Genomic DNA, 18748 nt, shown 5'->3' on the forward strand with positions numbered 1-18748 from the left:
GGCCCAGGATCGAACATTGTTTCGTTCTGCTGTGCATGGAGTCGCTATGAGTCGGTTCCGACTCGATGGCACCTGACAACAACAACAACAACATTCAGGCTGATGAAAAAACTTTGGAAATAGAGAGTGGTGAAGGTTGTACCACATAGTGAATACAGTTAATGTTGCTGACTGGATTGTATACTTTAATTAAAATGGCTAATTTCATGTTATATATTTGTAGTTGTTGAGTGCAGTCAAGTTGGTTCCAACTCATAGTGATCCTATATAGGGATTCTGAAGGGTAGCTTATGGATTTGAACCACTGACCTTGTGATGAAGAGTCCAGTGCTTATCCTAAAGTGTTACACCATGACTCTCTGTATTTTACTATCGTAAAAAAAAAAAAATTTAAATACACACACACATATATATATACACACATATGTATGTTAAGTGCCATTGAGTCAATTCCAACTCATAGCAACCCTGTAGAGAGTTTCTGAGACTTTTATATGCCACCATAAAAATGAAAATAAAACAGCAAGCACATCAGAATGTTTAGCTGTGTCGAGTGTTCTAAATAAGGAGACCGTGGATATGTACCTACCAACCTCTATATTTTACACCCTCACATGTTCCAGGCACTGTTAGTAAAATAATTTTGGGTCTTACTTGCTACAGCCAAATCAATTCCAAGGAGGAGTACTATAAAGAAAGAAAGACAGGAAGCTAGAGTTCAAGGTCATGGCCTTTGGAAGAAAAATCTTGTGTGGTCCCCTTTAGGGGTGGGGCATCAAAAGATCAGCATGTTGCTATTGTAGAACTGTCCTGATTGGTTCCATCACTGTTCATTCACTTTCTACAACACCTCCTGTTCACTACTGAGAACTAAGAACAGTAACTTTTCTTTCTTTGTAGACTTTGTTATTTGGAGCCATGGAGTCAATTCTGACACAGAGTGACCCCGTGTGATACAGTAGAACTGCCCCATAGAGTTTTCTAGGTTATAGTGTTTAGGGGAGCTGATAGCTAGGTCTTTTTCCCACAAAGTCTTTGGGTGGGTTCCAATCATCTTTTGGTTAGCAATCAAGTGGTTAACCGTTGAGCCACCAAGGCTTCTTCTGTAGACTTTACAACTACTTATTCCAGAAAATAGTTTCTTATCCTTTCCAAAACATGAAATCGCCACCTCTTATTCTACTGCTGATGTGGACTCAGGGACTCTGTACAAGGTTTCCAAGGAGCAGCAGGTAGGTTTGAACTGCCGACCTTGCAGTTAGCAGTCTAGTGCGTATCCTACAGACCACACTAGGACTCTACTTCTCATTCTTGTGTGTGCATAATTATAATTCTTACATATTGTTTCCAGGCCTGGTTTAACAGGTATCTCCAACAGACCATATGCTGTCTACCTGTTTTACGGCTGGTGACAGGTGGCATTCCACAGAAGCTTCGCTCTTTTCACATGTCTATTATTAGACTTGGAATTTTCACCCACAAGGTCCCTATCTTATCTCCCTAAGGGAGATGTGTTTACCCTTTCACTACTTGTGGTCTTCCTTGGATACAAGACTGCCTGCCTGCCCACCTGCACACTCATTCTTAGCTTTCCCTGCAAAGCAGGAGTAGGAGGAGAGAGGAACCACAGCCCAGGGGAGAATTTTCCTCATTCCTTCTCGATGAGGATCTCTCATGGCTGAAAGAACCAGAACAGAATCTGGGACAGCTTTACAAGCAGACTAGCTCGCCACCAGCAAGTTGGAGAGAAGCTAGGAGCAGCACCCCTGATCAAGCTATCTTCTTGCAGCTGTTCCCTGATGCTTTCAATTCTTTTAATACCACCAAGCTTTTCATTCCATATTAGGGAGAAAGAGATGAAACTCAAGGCCGGAAGTATACATGTGGAGATAAATGACTGATATAGATTCTTTCCCTGAGGGCAAACTTTGCTCACTAGGAGTATGGGAACACTGGGTGCAAGAAGGTGGTGTCAGTGTTTTCCTAGAAAGGTCAAGGCCCCCGGAAAACAAACATCCCCTTTACAATTGGGTCTACATGCCTTGAAAAGAAATCTTTGCTAATGTGAAAACAAAGTGTATCTCTTTTGTGAGTTCAGATTTCCCTCCACTGCCTCCAGCAGTGGTCACCCATGAAGCAAAGCTGTTTTAAAAAGGACTCACTTTCTCCTAAAATATAAGCAGCAAGCCTCAGGAATTAACTAAGAGGAACTCTGTCACCTACTAAATTTCTCTCCTAAAACATGACAGTCTCAGAGCTCTTGTTCCTTCTGGAAACTTAGGGGAATGAGTTTTGGTTGGTCAGTTTGTTGTACTGTGGTGGCTCCCATGTTACTGTGATGATGCAAGCTATGCCATCAATCTTTCAAATATTAGCAGCGTCACTCACGGGGGACAATTTTCAGTGGAACTTCCAGACTAAAAGAGACTAGAGACCCTAGAACCATCAAGGGAGAAGAGCATGAGTAGAAGATGGGACCCTATCCAGAGAAGCAGTGATACTAGAAATAAAGGTAGAGATGATGACTTGGAGAGATAGAGCAACTGAGGACTCTAGACTCATGGAAAGAGAAAGGCAGTGTGCTGGCAGCCAGGAGGCAGGCTTGCAGAATGTTCCCTTGGGTTCTTTAAATGATTATATATTCTTGAGTGTTTTTGTGTACATCAAAACAACAACAGGGGGAAAGAAAGAGTCCCTACTGAATAGATTTCATCTTTTCTATATGGGTCTGGTGAAAAGAGATGGAGATAAGATTTGTATGATTCAATAGTGAATAAATGTTATCATGACTAATTGTGACTGTCACAATTGTAAAAGTAGAAGTTTTGTAACAAAAACAGGGGAATGGTTAATCTTACAGTCCAGAAACAGAGGACCCTAGAACCATCAAGAGAGAAGTGCACAAGCAGAATGCAGGACCTTATCCAGAGAATCAGTGATGCCAGAGACAGAGGCAGAGATGGGGGCATGGAGAGGGGGAGCGGCTGAGGACTCTAGATTTATGGGAAGAGAGGGACTAAAAGCTGGTGGCCAGGAGGCTGACTTGAAGAATGTGCCCTTTGGAGATTTAAATTATTATATATGACTGAGTGGGTTTTTTGTTTTTTAAAAAAAACAAAGCTAAAGTGGATAGAGATGTTAACTGTTAACTGATGATATATGGAGGGGATTATAATCACTGTAATGAAACAAGGTGTATGATTTGTTGAATGTAAAACTCATGATCTGCCCTGTAAACTTTCACTCAATCCACAATAAAAACCTTAAAACAACAACAGAGGGAATAGAAGCAAATACTGTTAAATGTTGATGCATGGAGGGGATTGTAATCATTGCAATGATACGAAACACAATGAGTACAAAACTGATGTTCTCCCATGTAAACTATCACTCAATACACAATGAAAACTTAAGAAATAAATACATAAATAAAAGAGACTAGAAAGAAGAGGACCTGGAAATCTACTTCTAAAAATATGGGCCAGAGACAAACATGAATAGTAATGGAACATTGTCTGTTATAGTGCTGGAAGATGAGCCCCGTAGATCAGAAGGCACTCAAAATAGAGGGGAAGAGCTGCTTCCTCAAAGAAGAGTTAACTTTAATGAGGTAAATGGCATAAAATTTCAGGACCATAATTTGCTGATGTAGCATGACTCCAAATGAGAAGAACCAGCTGCAGACATCCACTAATAATTGGAACATGGAATGTATGAAGTACAAATCTAAGAAATTTGAAGTAAACAATGAAATGGAATATGTAAAGATTGATATTCTAAGGATTAGTGAACAAAAATGGAATGTTACTGAGCATTTTGAATCAGATAATCATATAGTCTATTGTTCAGGGAATGGCAAATTGAAGTGCAGTTTCTCATTCATTGTCAAAGAGAACCTTTAAAAATCTATCCTGAAGTACAATGTTGTCACAGTAATAAGATAATATCCTTAGACCCACACAGAGACGACCAATGAATACAATTACTATTCAAATGTACATACCAACTACTAATACCAAAGATGAAGAAATTAAAGATTTTTACCAACTTCTGTATTCTGAAATTGATCAAACATGCAATCAAGATGCATTGATAATTATTAAAGATTGAAATGAGGAAGACAGAAACAAAGAGGAAGGATCAACTGCTGGAAAATAAGGCTTTGGTGATAGAAATGACATTACAGATCATATGATAACATTTTGCAAGACAGTTGATCTGTTCATAATCAATACCTTATATCAGAACATAAACAATGATGACATATGTGGGTCTTACTGGATGGACTATACAGTAATCAAATCAACTACATTTCTGGAAAGAGATGACAGAGAAACAACATCATCAATTAGAACAATAGAACAAGTCCAGGGGTCAGTTGTGGAACAAACCATTAGTTGCTCATATGCAAGTTCAAGTTGAAGTTGAAGAAAGCTAAAATAAGTCCACAAGAGTCAAAGTATGGTCTTTGAGTATATGCCACTTGAATTTAGAGACCATCTCAAGAATAGATTCGACACATTGAGCATTAATGACCGAAGAGCAAACAAATTATACATGACATCATATGTGAAGAAAGCAAAAGGTCACTGAAAAGACAGGAAAGAATGAAAAGATTAAAATGGATGTCAGAAAAGACTCTGAAACTTGCTTTTGAACAGCAGCTAAAGGAATAGAAAAAAATAATGAAGTAAAAGAGCTGAACAGAAGATTGCAAAGGATAGCAAGAATAGACAAAGTAAAGTATCATAATAACTTTATTATTATGATACTTTACTTTATAAAAACCTAGGATTAGAAAAACAAAAGGGAAGCACATGCTGGGTGTTTCTTCTGAAAGACATGAAGAAAAAATTAATCCTCATTTGCAATACTAAATTATTCTATGGACAAAGTATAGAATGATATAGGGATCATCAAAAGAAAACAGCAAGAATGCACAGAGTCACTGTACCAAAAAGAATTGGCTAACATTCAACTATTTCAGTAGGTAGCCTATGATGAAAAGTTGATGGTATTGAAGGAAGAAGTCTAAGCTGCACTGAAGGCACTGGCGAAAAGCAAGGCTCCAAGAACTAATAGAATCCCAGGTGAGGTGTTTCGGCCAATGGATAAAATGCTGAAAGTGCTCGTTAGTCTATGCTGACAAATCTGGCCAACCGACTAAAAGAGATCCATATATGTACTTATTCCAAAGAAAATGATCAAACAGATTATAGAAATTATTGAATAATACCATTAATACCACACAAATAAAAATTTCCTGATGATAACTTAAAAAATGGTTTCAGTACTTCATCAACAAGGAACTGCCAGAAATTCAAGCCAGATTCAGAAGAGAACATGGAAAAAGGGTTATCACTGCTGATGTTAGATGGATCTTGACTAAAAACAAAGACTACTAAAAAAGATGTTTACTTGTGTTTTACTGATATGCAAAGGTATCCAACTGTGTGGACCAAAATAAATTATGGATAACATTGTGAAGAATAAGAATTCCAACACTTAATAGTATTTATGGGAAGCCTGTACATAGACCAAGAATCAATCACTCAAACAGAACAAGGGATAGTACATGATTTAAAATCAGGAAAGGTATATGTCAGGGTTATATCTTTTCACCATACTTTTTCCATCTGTATCCTAAGCAAATAATCAGAAAAGATGGCCTATATTAAGAAGAATGCACAACCTGTCTAGACGGGACTGGTGAAAGGAGATGGGGGTGAAAGGACTCTTGTGGCTCAATAGTGAATCATTTCTATCAGGACTGATTGTGAATGCTGCAAATGTAAAGGTAGACTTTTTATAACAAAAGGAGGGGAGTGGTTATCTCGCAGTCCAGAAGCAGAGGACCCTGGGACCATCAAGTGAAAAGAGCATTGTGCAGGACCCTTTCCAGAGAAGCAGTGGCACCAGAGATGGAGGCAGAGATAATGACATGGAGAGATGGAGTGGCTGGGGACTCTAGACTCAGGGAGGGAGAGGGACGGACAGTGTGTGTGGGGGTGCCTGGTGTGCAAGGTATACCAGTTGGTTGTTTGAATGGTTATATATTTCTGAGTGCTTCTGTGTACACCAAAAAACAAAAAAAAAACAAAACAGAGGGCTTGGAAGCAAATGCTGTTGAATGATAACGCATGGAGGGGATTGTAATCATTGCAATGAATCAAAATATGATAGGATGAATGTAAAGCTGATGCTCTCCCATGTAAACTATCACTCAATTCACAATAAAAACTTTTAAAAAAGTAAATACATAACTTCTGGAAAGAGAAAGGCTGTGTGCTGTCAGCTGTGTGGTAGAGGCCAGATGCTGGTGGCCAGGAGGCAGGCTTGCAGAATGTGCTCTTTGGTTGTTTAAATTATTATATATTCCTGAGTGTTTTTGTACACATCCCCCACAAAAAACAAAAGAACAACAAAATAGAGGGAATAGAAGCAAATACTGTTGAATGATGATGCACAGAGGGGATTGTAATCATTACAATAACAGGATGAGTGTAAAACTGATGTTCTCCCATGTAAACTATCACTCAAGTCACAATAAGAGCTTTAAAAAACAGGGGATCGGGGAGGGAATAGGTTAAAAATAAAAAAGAAGAATGCAGCAACCAGATGAGAGGAAGACTCATTAACAACCTGCAATATACAGATGACACAACCTTGTTTGTTGATAGGGAAGAGAATTTGAAGCACTCACTGATGAAAATCAAAGATTACAGCCTCCAGTTTGAATTATACCTCAGCATAAAGAAAAAAAAAATCCTCAAAACGACCAAAAAATCAACATAATAAATAGAGAAAAGATAGAAATTGTTAAGTGTTTCATTTTACTTTTGTCCATAATAAATGCCCATGGAAGCAGCAGTTAAGAAACCAAATGATGTTATGTACTGCACTGGACAAAAGACTTCTTTAAAGTGGCAAAAGAGTAAAGAAATCACTTTGAGGACTAAGGTGTACCTGACCTTAGCCATGGTATTGTTGCCTTAATATGCATGTGAAAGCTGAGCAATAAAAAAGGAAGACCAAAGAAGACTGAATGTATTTAAATTGTGGTGCTGGTGAGGAACACTGAATGGACTGCCAGAAGAACAAAAAAAATCTATCTCAGAAGAAGAAGTAGTCAGAATGATCCTTAGAAGTGAGGAAGGCAAGATTTCGGCTCATGTATTTTGGGTATGTTATCAAGAGAAACCAATTCCTGGAGAAGGACATCATGCTTGCTAAAGTTGAGGGTCAGCGAAAGAGTAAGACTCAAGGAGCTTGAATGACACAGTGGTTGCAACAATGGGCTCAAGCATAGGAATAATTTGAGGTGAGGATGGTGCAGACCCAGGGGGTGCTTAATTCTGTTGTACATAGGGTTCTATGAGATGGAACTGACTTAATGGCATCTAACAACAACAACAGGAGTTTGGGGGGACTTGTTGACAAGTGTATGACATTAGGGCCAAATTAGCATGCCTGTACAATGGGAGCTGCTGAGAATCTCAGTGGGAAGTCGGAGAAGCCAAGGCCCTCAGAATTCAAGGTGGGCTTCCTGCCCTCCATCCTTCATCCAGGCCCTCAGCCTGGGACTGAGCTTCCTCGTCTCCTTCCTCTCCTCTGCCCTCTTCTTTATCCATCTGCCTCTTCCTTCTTCCTTGCTTCTTGTGAGCAGCACTTTCTACTCAAAGTTGAAGGTAAAGTTGTTGGCAAAAATAAAAGGTTTTCAGAATTCCAAGCAACCATATTCTTTGTTTCTGTACTGATTTTTGGCATAAAGAGGTGGTTGAGTCACCTGAGTCTGTGAATATCATTGCCTGCTTCTAGGGATACAAAAGCAGAATACATACCTTTCCCATCCTTTTTGGTGTTCCCATACTTTAGTCCTGGGCCTGAGACCATATAGCTCTCCAGACAGGACTGGCAAGGAGAAGGCAATCACTTGTTGTCTGAAACCAAAAATGACCCACCCCATAGACAGAGCTTGTCAGACAACACAGGCCTCACTCACCTTTTCAGCTATTAAGAAGTCATAGCGAAGGGCTTCTCGGGTACAGATGGCACCAAGCAGGAAGACAAAGACGATGTACAGGAACCACCTGCAAACCCCAAGACCAGAGTGGAGCTGCCACCTGACCTGGATCGAACCCTCCTCCCACCTCACCACAACCAACCTTTGTGTCCCATCTGAATCTGTCTCAGAATTAAACAGAAAGGCTAGCCCTGAAGGCTCCCTCAAAAAAAGCTGAGTTTGTCTGTTTCTTACATTAAAGAAGAAAACTCATAAAGTGGGTGTGAGATGTAGGGAGAGGTCCTGGGTCACCAGGAAGGCCACTCAATCTGAAGCCCCACACCCCACAACCATTATGCTTGTTGAAGAACAAACTGAGGACATCTTAGGCCTCTAAGACCTGCTGTTTCTGGATCGTTGGCAATAGAGAGTAAAGTCAAGTGTGACACAGGCAGGGTAGTGACCCGGCTCTGCCCCCAAGATGTCCTGTGACCTTGAACAGTTACATGAGTCTATCTAGGTAGTAGAGGATGGGTAAAACATTCCTCCCCAGCTGTGAACAAAAACAAGACAGAAATGGGCTTGGGGCCTTCGTCCAATCTTACTTCCATCAAATTTTATGTTCCAGCCCTTATTTAGAACCCTCTTTCCCTCCCAAGACCCAGAAGTTGTCTTCATTTTCTTCCTGAGCTAATGCTGTATTTAGCACAAAAGACTGCTCCAATGTGTTTGGCCAGTAGCAATAAACAAGGAGCAAATTCAGCATTTGTGAAACTGCAAGGTTGGTGGTTCAAGCTCACCAGCTGCTCCTTGGAAACCCTATAAAGTGTTGCTATGAGTCAGAATCCACTCGACAGCACTTAACAACACACACACATACATACATACATACACAGAGAGAAAGAAGCAGAAGACATCAGTTAGAAACAGACCCATGCTATAGAGAGAAGACAAAACACAGACTATTAGAAACAGACTTAAAACCCCCAAGCTGGCTAGTATGAGTGGCACTGCCTGAACTCCAGGAAGTATGGCTGCATTGGAGGCAGAAGACTAGAGGGTAGTTGGAAGAGGAGGACAGTCAGTGTAGTTCCTATTGTGTGTCTTTATACACAGGATCTCGTTGAATTTTCCACAATCTGTTGTTGTTAAGTCCCATCGAGTCGATTCCGACCCAAAGCTTCCGAAGGAGCAACTGGTGAGCTTGAGCCACTGAACTTGCAGTTCAAACTGCTTTGTAGTCAAGCGCATTAACCCACAGCGCCACATCAGAGCTCCTAAGACACATATATTATTGCACCCATTTTACAGGTGAGAAAATTGAGGTTTAGAGAGCTAAATAAATTACCCTAAGTCTCAGAGCTGGTATGCAAAACATACTCTGTCTGATTACAAAACACTTAATTTCTATGCTTCCTCCAAAGACGCTGGGAATTTAATGGTTAAAAACAAAAATTCCCAAAGTTCCAATGGGGTGGGGGAGGGGAAGGAAAAGGAAAGTTTGGATCTTTGATCCCTATTAATGGCACTCCTCCTCCCTAAGCATTCCCAGGCAGTGGGTATGAAAGGGCAATCATCTGAACCCACCAGACATGAATTTTCCAGCTCACTGAGTGTCAAAAGGAGAATTGGAATAAGCAATAGATTGGTCACAGAGGGGCACTTTCAGAACAAAAGGGGGACTCCCCTCCTCATCCATGGGTTTTTTTCTCCCTCTTACCAGCTTGAACTAATTGTCTAGTAACTTACGAGATGCCAATAGCTGCAAGGGAGCCCAGGGGGATGCTGGCAGCAGGCTCCCTGAGGTCACCCCCCATGTTGAAGCCAGCCATCACTCCTGAAAGACACACAGATGAGAGAGGGCTGAGACAGTGTCCTCCGTGAATCACCTTCCCCAAGATGACCCCCTTCCTTCTTCTAACTCCCTCTCCTAAAAGCCTTTCCAAGTCAAGCCCTCCCATCTGCAGATCTGCAAATAGGCTGCTTGTCAATCTCCCCTGGCAACTAGGAAGGCATCCCCGTGTCTATAAAAGGGACCTTTGTGAGTTGGGTGATGCTTGGTTGGAAAGTTACAAAAGCATCGTATTGCCAGTGCAAAATAATGCCACACAAAAGTCCCGATATTGCATGCTAAGCTTTGGATCCTCAGCCAGGACATTATCCCTGAGAGGATCAGCATCGCAAATGCCCAGGGCCCAGCTTTAGCCCAGCAGGTTTCCTTTCCTCCAGCTGTTCAGTGATTACACCTGTGTTTTCCAGTGTCTTCAGAGTCAGGTGTCATCCAAGAGTTGGAACCAAGAGCCACTTTCAAAGTTCTGTGCTACCCAGTGACTCTGAGCAAACACAGTCCTCTTCATCATCACCTCTATTCCTCAAGAGCACTGGTGATGGTGTACCGTGGAGTCGGTCCGACTCTTATAGACTCTGTATAGGGTTTCCGAAGCTGTAAATCTTTATGGGAGCAGAAAGCTTCATCTTGCTCCCATGGAATGACTGGTAGTTTCAAACTGCTTACCTTGAGGTTAGCAGCCCGACTCATAGCCACTACACTACCAGAGCTCCTTTCAAGAGCAGTAATGAAATAAAATTGATCCATCATCTGCTGTGGGTGGAGCAGAGTGCTGGTGTAGCGAGGAGGGGAGGAAATACGGTTGTAAACGCCAGATGAGGGTCCAGTTCATAGTGCTCTAAAGACTCAGTGTGATACACTGCCTGCCAAGGAAAGCCTCACAGAGGAGGTGGGTGGATCTTGAATGTGATTTTAAAAAGAGAATTTGAATAGGTTTAGAGATGGGAATGGGTGTAATGTATTATTATAGATTTATAAACACTTTCAACCTGATGAGGCTTGTGTTAAGTGTTTTACATGCATTTTTTTTTTTATCATGTTTAATGCTCACCACAACCACATCAGAAAAGCAGAATTTTCCCCATTTTATAGAAGAGGAAACTAGGGCTTAAGAGGGTAGTTGAAACAGTCCAGGTCACACATTTTGCAAGTGGCAAAGTTAGGATTCGAACCGGTTTTGTTCAACTCCAAACTAAAATTTAACCCCTCTAATGTAATGTTTCAGAGCATCTGGGTGAAATGAAGTAGGAAGGGGAGCCATTCCAGAGGGAACACTAAATGTTGGAGCAAGACTGAGCCCTGCATATACTTTTACCCAGGAATTACACTTCTAGCATTTTAGTTAACACAGTCAAAGATGTAAATAAACTTTTAGCCAAAAATGTTTATTGAAGCTTACTTATAGTAGTGGAAAATAGAAACAACTAATTACTGGAGCTCTGGTAGCGCAGTGGTTACGAATTGGGCTGTGAACCTCAAGGTCAGCAGTTCGAAATTATCAGCTGCTCCACGGGAGAAAGATGAGGCTTTCTGCTCCTGTAAAGATTTACAGCCTCGGAAACTCTGTGCAGGGTTGCTATGGGTCAGAACTGACTTGAAGGCACTTAACAACAACAACAACAATATATAAAATTAGGGGACTGGTTAAATAAGTGACTATACATCTTTCAAGAAATATCAAGTTGTTAATAGAATAATATTTTCAGGATGTGATGTAATATGGAAAGACATTTACAACCTACTACACCTTAATTTTAAGAGGCATATTAGAAAACAGAACATATGGTAGGATGTTCTAAATACCAGAGGAAAAAAATTAGAAAATGCTATAAAATATTAAAATGTTAGCAGTGTTATTTCTGGCTGATGGAAGAAGATGATTTTTAATTATGTATGTATATAATTGCTTATATGTATATTGTCCCAATTTCCACAGTCATAATGCATTACTTTAGAAATGGAGAAGAATAATTTTAAAAGACAGTGTGTAAAATAATATACTAAGCACATTTTCTTTCCTCCCATTTCCCACCCCCAAGATCCTATTCAAAGGATGTGACAAAGAAAACGAATAAATGCCTATAGCAAAGATGATACAAGGGGGTGCCCTAAGTAGATGGAAGTTTTCCACAAACATCTGGAACAGAGAGAATGGCAACAGTATCACAGAGTAAAGGGGAAGGAAGAAGAAGACTTATAGTACTTCTCTAAATGATCTGAATAAACTGCCTGGGGGAAAATTAGAGCTATTAGTGTAGATGGCTGCATCCCAAATTAAGCTCTCATCCAGAACCAGCCTGCTCAGAAAGCTGCTGAGATTAACTTTCTCATCAAGAAAGAGTTCCATCAGGGAAGGAGACCCAAACACACAACAATCCATGCTAGCCAATAAGGAATGTGTGATGAAGACCAGCAACAAATAAACAAACACATGCATAAATATAATGGAACAACCTGGGTTGGGAAAAAAAAATCAAGAAATGAAACAGAAGAATATTTTGACAAGAACACTAACTAGTACAGGATACATCCTAGAAGAATATTGTATCGATAAGACAAGATGTTAGGGAAAATAAATAAATAATGCAAGAACATGAAGGATCTTCTGGAAAATAAAAAAACTACCATCAACATCAAACAACACAATAAAAGATCTGAAAGATACAGTTAAATATCCCAGAGTTTAGAACAGAAAGTTAAAGGACAAAAAAAACTGAGCAAAAAAAAAGAAGTATGCGCACATCCAAAAAGAAGGAAGAACCAAAATTAACACGTTAACACAGTACCTACAACAATTAGAAACAAATCAACAGAGGGAAACTAAAGTCACCAAAAGAAAAGAAATAATAAAGATAAGAGCAGAAATAAATGAGATGGAAAACAGAAAAACAATAGAAAGAATCAACAGGACAAGAAACTGGATTAGTTAGATTTTAGTTAGATTACCAATCAAGGACTTCATTCTTCTTGGATCAACTATCAAGCAGCAGTCAAGAGATCAGACGACGTACTGCACTGGGCAAATCTGCTGCACAGGAACTTTTTAAAGTTTTGAAGAGCAGAGATGTCAGCTTGAGGACTAAGATGCACCTGACCCAGGCCATTGTGTTTTCAATAGCCTCATATGGATGCGAAAGCTGGACAGTGAATAAGGAAGATCGTAGAAGAATTGATGCCTTTGAGTTGTGGTGTTGGAGGAGAATACTGAAAGTGCCATGGACTGCCAAAAGAACCAATAGATCTGTTTTGGAAGAAGTGCAGCCAGAGTGTTCCTTGGAGGCCAGGATGGCTAAGCTTCGTCTCTCCTACTTTAGACATATTGTCCGGAGGAAACAATCGCTGGAGAAGGATGTCATGCTGGGTAAGGTGGAGGGTCAGAGAAAAAGAGGAAGACCCCCAACGAGATGGATCAGCCAGGTGGCATCATTGATGGACTCAGGTGTGGCAGCGGTAGTGAGGTTGGCCCAGAATCGGACATTGTTTCATTCTGCTGTACATGGGGTCGCTATGAGTCGGTTCCGACTCGATGGCACCTGACAACAACAACAACAATGGATTAATTGCTGCCATTATGTTTGTTTTTTTATGGTGTTGCTGCTTTCTTTGTTCTGTGTGTCTTCCTTTGTTGAGTTTATGATTTTTGTGTTCTTTCTTGTGAGTTTCCTCATAGTTTTAATGTTTCCATGTTCTTCTTGGATTTTCATTTTCTTGGTATGTTGTGAAGGGTTAATTTTCTTTGAATTTGCATTATACTCCATTAACTTTTCTCACCATTTAGTGCAGTCTATTTTATCCTGTAATTACCTGACCTTCTCACCATCTGGATCTCTGTTCCTACATGTTTACCTTCTTTTACATTGTAATTGTTTTAATCATTGACTGACATCCTAGATTCTCTAAGTTTGTTCTTATAATTTTGTTCTGTTCTTGACTCTTCCTTCTGTCAATTTAATTCTGGGAGGTGCTGCCATGTATGTCAATCTCTGGTTGTTGTCTGTTCTTGTTGGTTCTCAGTCCACAGAACTCCCTTTAGAATGTTTTGCAGGGCAGAATTGGCTTTGGCAAAATCCCTTACTTCTGTTTATCCTGGAATGTTTTCATTACACTGTCATATTTGATTAACACCTTTGCTGGATAAAGGATTCTTGGTTGGCAGTTTTTTTCTTTCAGTATTATATATATGTCTCCCCATTGCCTTCTAGCTTGCATGGTTTCTATTGAGAAATCCAAGCTTAATCTGACTTGCTTTCCTTTGCTTGTAACACTTCTGTTTTCCCTAGCTGCTTTTAGGAGTGTCTCCTTATCCTTGATTTTGGTGAGCTTGATTATGATATGTCTTGGTGATTTTCTTTTGGGGTCTATCCTTCCTGGGGTTTGTTTAACTTCTTGAATGTTTATCTTTTCACTTCTCAGGATGTTTGTTACAGTAATTTTCTTCCCGCAGTTCTTCAACTATTTCCTCTGTGGACTAGTGTGATTCTTCTTGTTCTAGAATGCCAATAATTCTTAAGTTATTCCTCTTCATGTTGTCCAACATGAATCTTAGACCTTCTTCAGATTATTTAATCCTTTTTTCTGTTTGCTCTTCTATCTTAGTAGTATTGAGAGATTTGTCTTCCAGCTCACTGGTTCTGCCTTCCATCTCTTCTATTCTACTCCTTTGCCCTTTCAGAGTATTGTCTATTTCTGATATTCTATTATTGATTGTTCAGACCTATTTCTGTAGGTTTTGAATTGTTTCCAATGCTGTGTCTATCTTATTTGATTGTTCCTGTAGCGCTTTCCTGGCTTCTGCCTTATTTTTCTCGACTCCATTGTAAAGTGCTTTGAAATATTTTATAGCCTTTTTTCTGAATTCCTTCTCAGGCATTTCCAAGGCCTGCCATCCTTCCATAATGTAGTCCAGATCTACCTCTAGATCATTTGTCTCAGACATTTTTTCTTGTTTTTTGACATGTGCTGATATGGTCATCTTCTTTTGCTTCTTGGACATGTTTAGTGCATATGTGTGTGAGGGACACTGTTCGCTTAAAGTTGTAAACTACATTTTTCATGGGATTTTGCCCACTCACCTGGTAATAATCAATCAACTTGCTATTGATCTACTGATATTACTCTAAGAACACAAATGGAAAAGGCTTATGTGGGTTACTTTAAAGTCAGGACAATAACTAAGGAAATCCTTATAAAAATATTTTATATAATTAATAAATGTGATTCTATGTGATTAATCTTAAAATGCAACAGAGAACTCCAATTTCCTAGAGTTGATCACATAAGAAATAGAAATTTAAGCCTTTTTTTTAAAGATACTAGTCTGATTAATTAATTTCCTTCCTAAAAAAGTAAGCATATATATTTTTTTAAGTTACAAAAGAAGTAGAAACTAACAACAAACAAAAAAGCATCAAATTGACAAAAAACACAAACCCATTGCCATCAAGTTGATTTTGGATCACAATGACCCCACAAGACAGAGTAGAATTGCCCTATAGGGTTTCTAAGACTAAATCTTTAAGGGATCAAACTGCTTCATTTTCCTCCCTTTGAGTGGCTGGTAGTTTCAAACTGTTAACATTATGATTCACAGCTGAGCACTTAACCACTGTGCCACTAGAGCTCCTAAAAAAGCAATTTAGCCATCAAAAACTGGAAAGCAGATAGAAAAGTATATAAGTAATATTTCTGAGTAACAGATAATATCTGAATTTGATTACTCAAATGTTATTGTTGGTGGTGGTGGTGTTCAGTGCTGTAGAGTAAGTTCCAACTCATAGCCTATATAGGATTTCCAAGGTACATTGGTGGTTTGAACTGTCAACCTTACAGTTAGCAGTCCAGTGCTAATCCTACAGCTCTATGCCAGGGCTCAATAGTCAAGTTATAGGTATAAGAATATTGCTTGGGATGGTGGATAGGGTAGAAGTGCAGTGAGGATCTCCAGCAGCAATAATACAGAATGCTGGATGAAGCAGGTTCAGGGGACAATTCCCAACATCTGAACCATATATATAGGAATGTTTAGAAAGTTTGAAGGCTTATAGCCAGTGGAATTTGTAGCAGAAGCAAGAAATCTCAGGCTTTCAAATTCACTGGGCTCAGAGGCCCCCGGAGCCAGAGCCACCATCTTGGGTGAGACTGAGAGGAGAAGGATGAGAGTCGCCACCTATTGACTCCTGATGGAACCTCAGAGATAAAGGTGTAGACATTCTTTTTATTTTTTGTATTTGTTCATTGGTCTCTCGCTGTCTGTGCACCTCCATTCTGGTGACTAGAGGGGGTGCCTGAGCAAGTGTACCTCCCCCACCCCGGAGAGCTCTATTACACATGTGCACAGATCTCCTCAAATTTTTTAAGGAACAGTTTTCAATTAAAACCAAATGGCAATGTAAAATGGCCACAGCTGGCACTGAACTGTTTATCACTACAAAAAAAGGCTAGAATGGGGGTTGTGGAGTAGGAGAGACACAGACTAACAAGAAAATGGGCCAAAAATTAAATCCTGAGTTACATCATAACCACCAACAGTGACATCTTGAAATTTCTCAGGTAGCCTTGAAGGCAAGAATCTGAAAAAGGATATTAAAGTCATACACATATTAGTCTACAGACTTTTTTTTTTCTCTCTCTCTCTTTTCTGTGATTATAGACTATAGTAGTCAGTCTGTTTTTTTGCTGTTGCTGTTTTGGTGGGGGGTTTTGGTCACCCTTTACCTTTAGGGGGGCTCTTTCTCTCCCTATATTACCCAAGAAGAGACTGCAATTGCTGTCATATAGTCAAGCTGCCATCTTACCCTATAAAATACCACAATCCAGACAAGAACCAATACCAGCTTCATGCAACAGGTAGGCAGCCAACACCTGCAACAGTTACTCTGAGTCGAGTAATAAGAAGAGTGAAAGGGGAAGCACATCCCCTGATCACATCTACCTGGAGGCAATCAGAAAGCATAAAAAATATCAATACACACACCCACCTAAGTATTAAGGCCACAGATAACTACTGAATATGCCCCAAACCAGAAAGAGATGACTATATCAGCACATGTCCAGAAACGAGATAAAGTGACTGAGACAAATGAGCTGAAGGTTGATCTACACTCCATACTGAAAGGAGGGCAGGCTTTGGAAATGCCTGAAAAGGAATTCAGAAAAATGATTATAAATGTCTCAAAACACTTTACAATGGAGTTGAGAAAAATAAGGAAGAAGTCAGGAAAGCACTACAGGAACAATCAAATAAAATAGATACAGCATTGGAAACAATTCAAAACCTACAGAAAGAGGTCCAAATGATTAATAATAGAATATCAGAAATGGACAATACACTGAAAGGGCAAAGGAATAGAAATGAAGAGATGGAAGCCAGAACTAGTGATCTGGAAGACAAATCTCTCAATACTACTAAGATAGAAGAATAAGCAGAAAAAAGGATTAAAAACATCTGAAGAAGGTCTAAGATTCATGTTGGACAACATGAAGAGGAATAGCTTAAGAATTATTGGCATTCTGGAACAGGAAGAATTGCACAAGTCCACAGAGAAGGTAGTTGAATTGCTGCTGGAAGAAAATTTCCCTAACTTCCTGAAAAGCAAAAAGATAAGCATTCAAGGAGCTCAACAAACCCCAGGAAGGATAGACCCCCCAAAAAAAATCACCGAGACATATCATAATCAAGCTCTCCAAAATCAAAGGTAAGAAGACAATTCTCAAAGCAGCAAGGGAAAAGAAAAGTGTTACATACAAAGGCAAGCAAGTCAGATTAAGCTCAGATCTCTCAGCTGAAACCAAGCAGGCAAGAAGGAAATGGGGAGAAATATATGAAACTCTGAAAGAAAAAAACTGCCAACCAAGAATCCTCTACCCAGCAAAGCTGTTAATCAAATATGATGGTACAATCAAAACATTCCAGGATAAACAAAAGCTAAGGGATTTCACCAAAACCAACCCTGCACTGCAAAACATCCTAAAGAGAGTTCTGTGGACTGTGAACCAACAAGAACAGACAACAACCAGAGATTGACATACGTGGCAGCACCACCTGGAACTCAATCAACAAACGGAAAGTCAAAAACAGAACAAAAGTATAAGAACAAATTCAGAGGATCTGAGCGATCAGTCCATGATCAAAACAATTACACTATAAAAGAAGGTAAACATGTAGGAACAGAGATCTAGGTGGTAAGAAGGTCATGTAGACTACAAGATAATATAGACTGCATTAAACAGAAGGAAACTTTAATGGGATAAAAAGTAATCTCAAAGAAAATGAATACTTCACAACCTGGCAAGAAAATGAAATTCCAAAAAGAACATGGAAACATTAAAATTATGAGGAAAACAAAAAAACATGAACTCATCACAGGAAGACATGCAGAACAAAGATACCAGTAGTACCCAAAAAACAAACAAACATAATGACAGCAATGAATCCATACCTACTGATAATTACACTGAATGTAAACTTGATTATATGCACCAGGTAAGAGATGGAGAGCGGCAGATTGGATAAGAACACAAACTCCTTCAATTTGATTTAGTGGCTGGTGCATAAATTTAAACACTAGTGGTATTCACTGGGCTTCCCTGTAGGCACATGGATATTATCCTACTACAGACAGTGTTGTACCTCATGACTGATCTGGATATGTCCTTTTTGACAATGAATGCAACAGCATTCCTCTTCAATTTGTCATTTCCGGCATAGTAAACCATGGGGTCATCAGATTCAAAATGGCCAATACCAGTCCATTTCAGCTCACTAATGCCTAAGATATCAATGTTGATGCATTCCATTTCATTTTTGACAACTTCCAGTTTCCCCAGATTCATATGTCGTACATTCCATGTTCCGATTTTCAATGGATGTTTACAGCTGTTTCTCTTCATTTTGAGTT

The 18748-nt window shown here is 39.6% G+C and overlaps 1 protein-coding gene across 1 annotated transcript in view; it reads right to left on the reverse strand.

The window, feature by feature from the left end:
• Window positions 1–18748, reverse strand: part of SLC12A8 (solute carrier family 12, member 8) — a 258578-nt gene that overhangs the window by 66582 nt on the left and 173248 nt on the right. The window contains exons 6-7 of the mRNA XM_006869431.1: window positions 9752–9839; window positions 8003–8090 (exon numbers count right to left, since the gene is read on the reverse strand). Coding sequence (XP_006869493.1) covers window positions 8003–8090; window positions 9752–9839 — 176 coding nt within the window. The remainder of the gene's footprint in view (window positions 1–8002; window positions 8091–9751; window positions 9840–18748) is intronic.

This window comes from Chrysochloris asiatica, unplaced genomic scaffold, assembly GCF_000296735.1.
Source record: "Chrysochloris asiatica unplaced genomic scaffold, ChrAsi1.0 scaffold00130, whole genome shotgun sequence".
NCBI classification, from domain to species: domain Eukaryota; kingdom Metazoa; phylum Chordata; class Mammalia; order Afrosoricida; family Chrysochloridae; genus Chrysochloris; species Chrysochloris asiatica.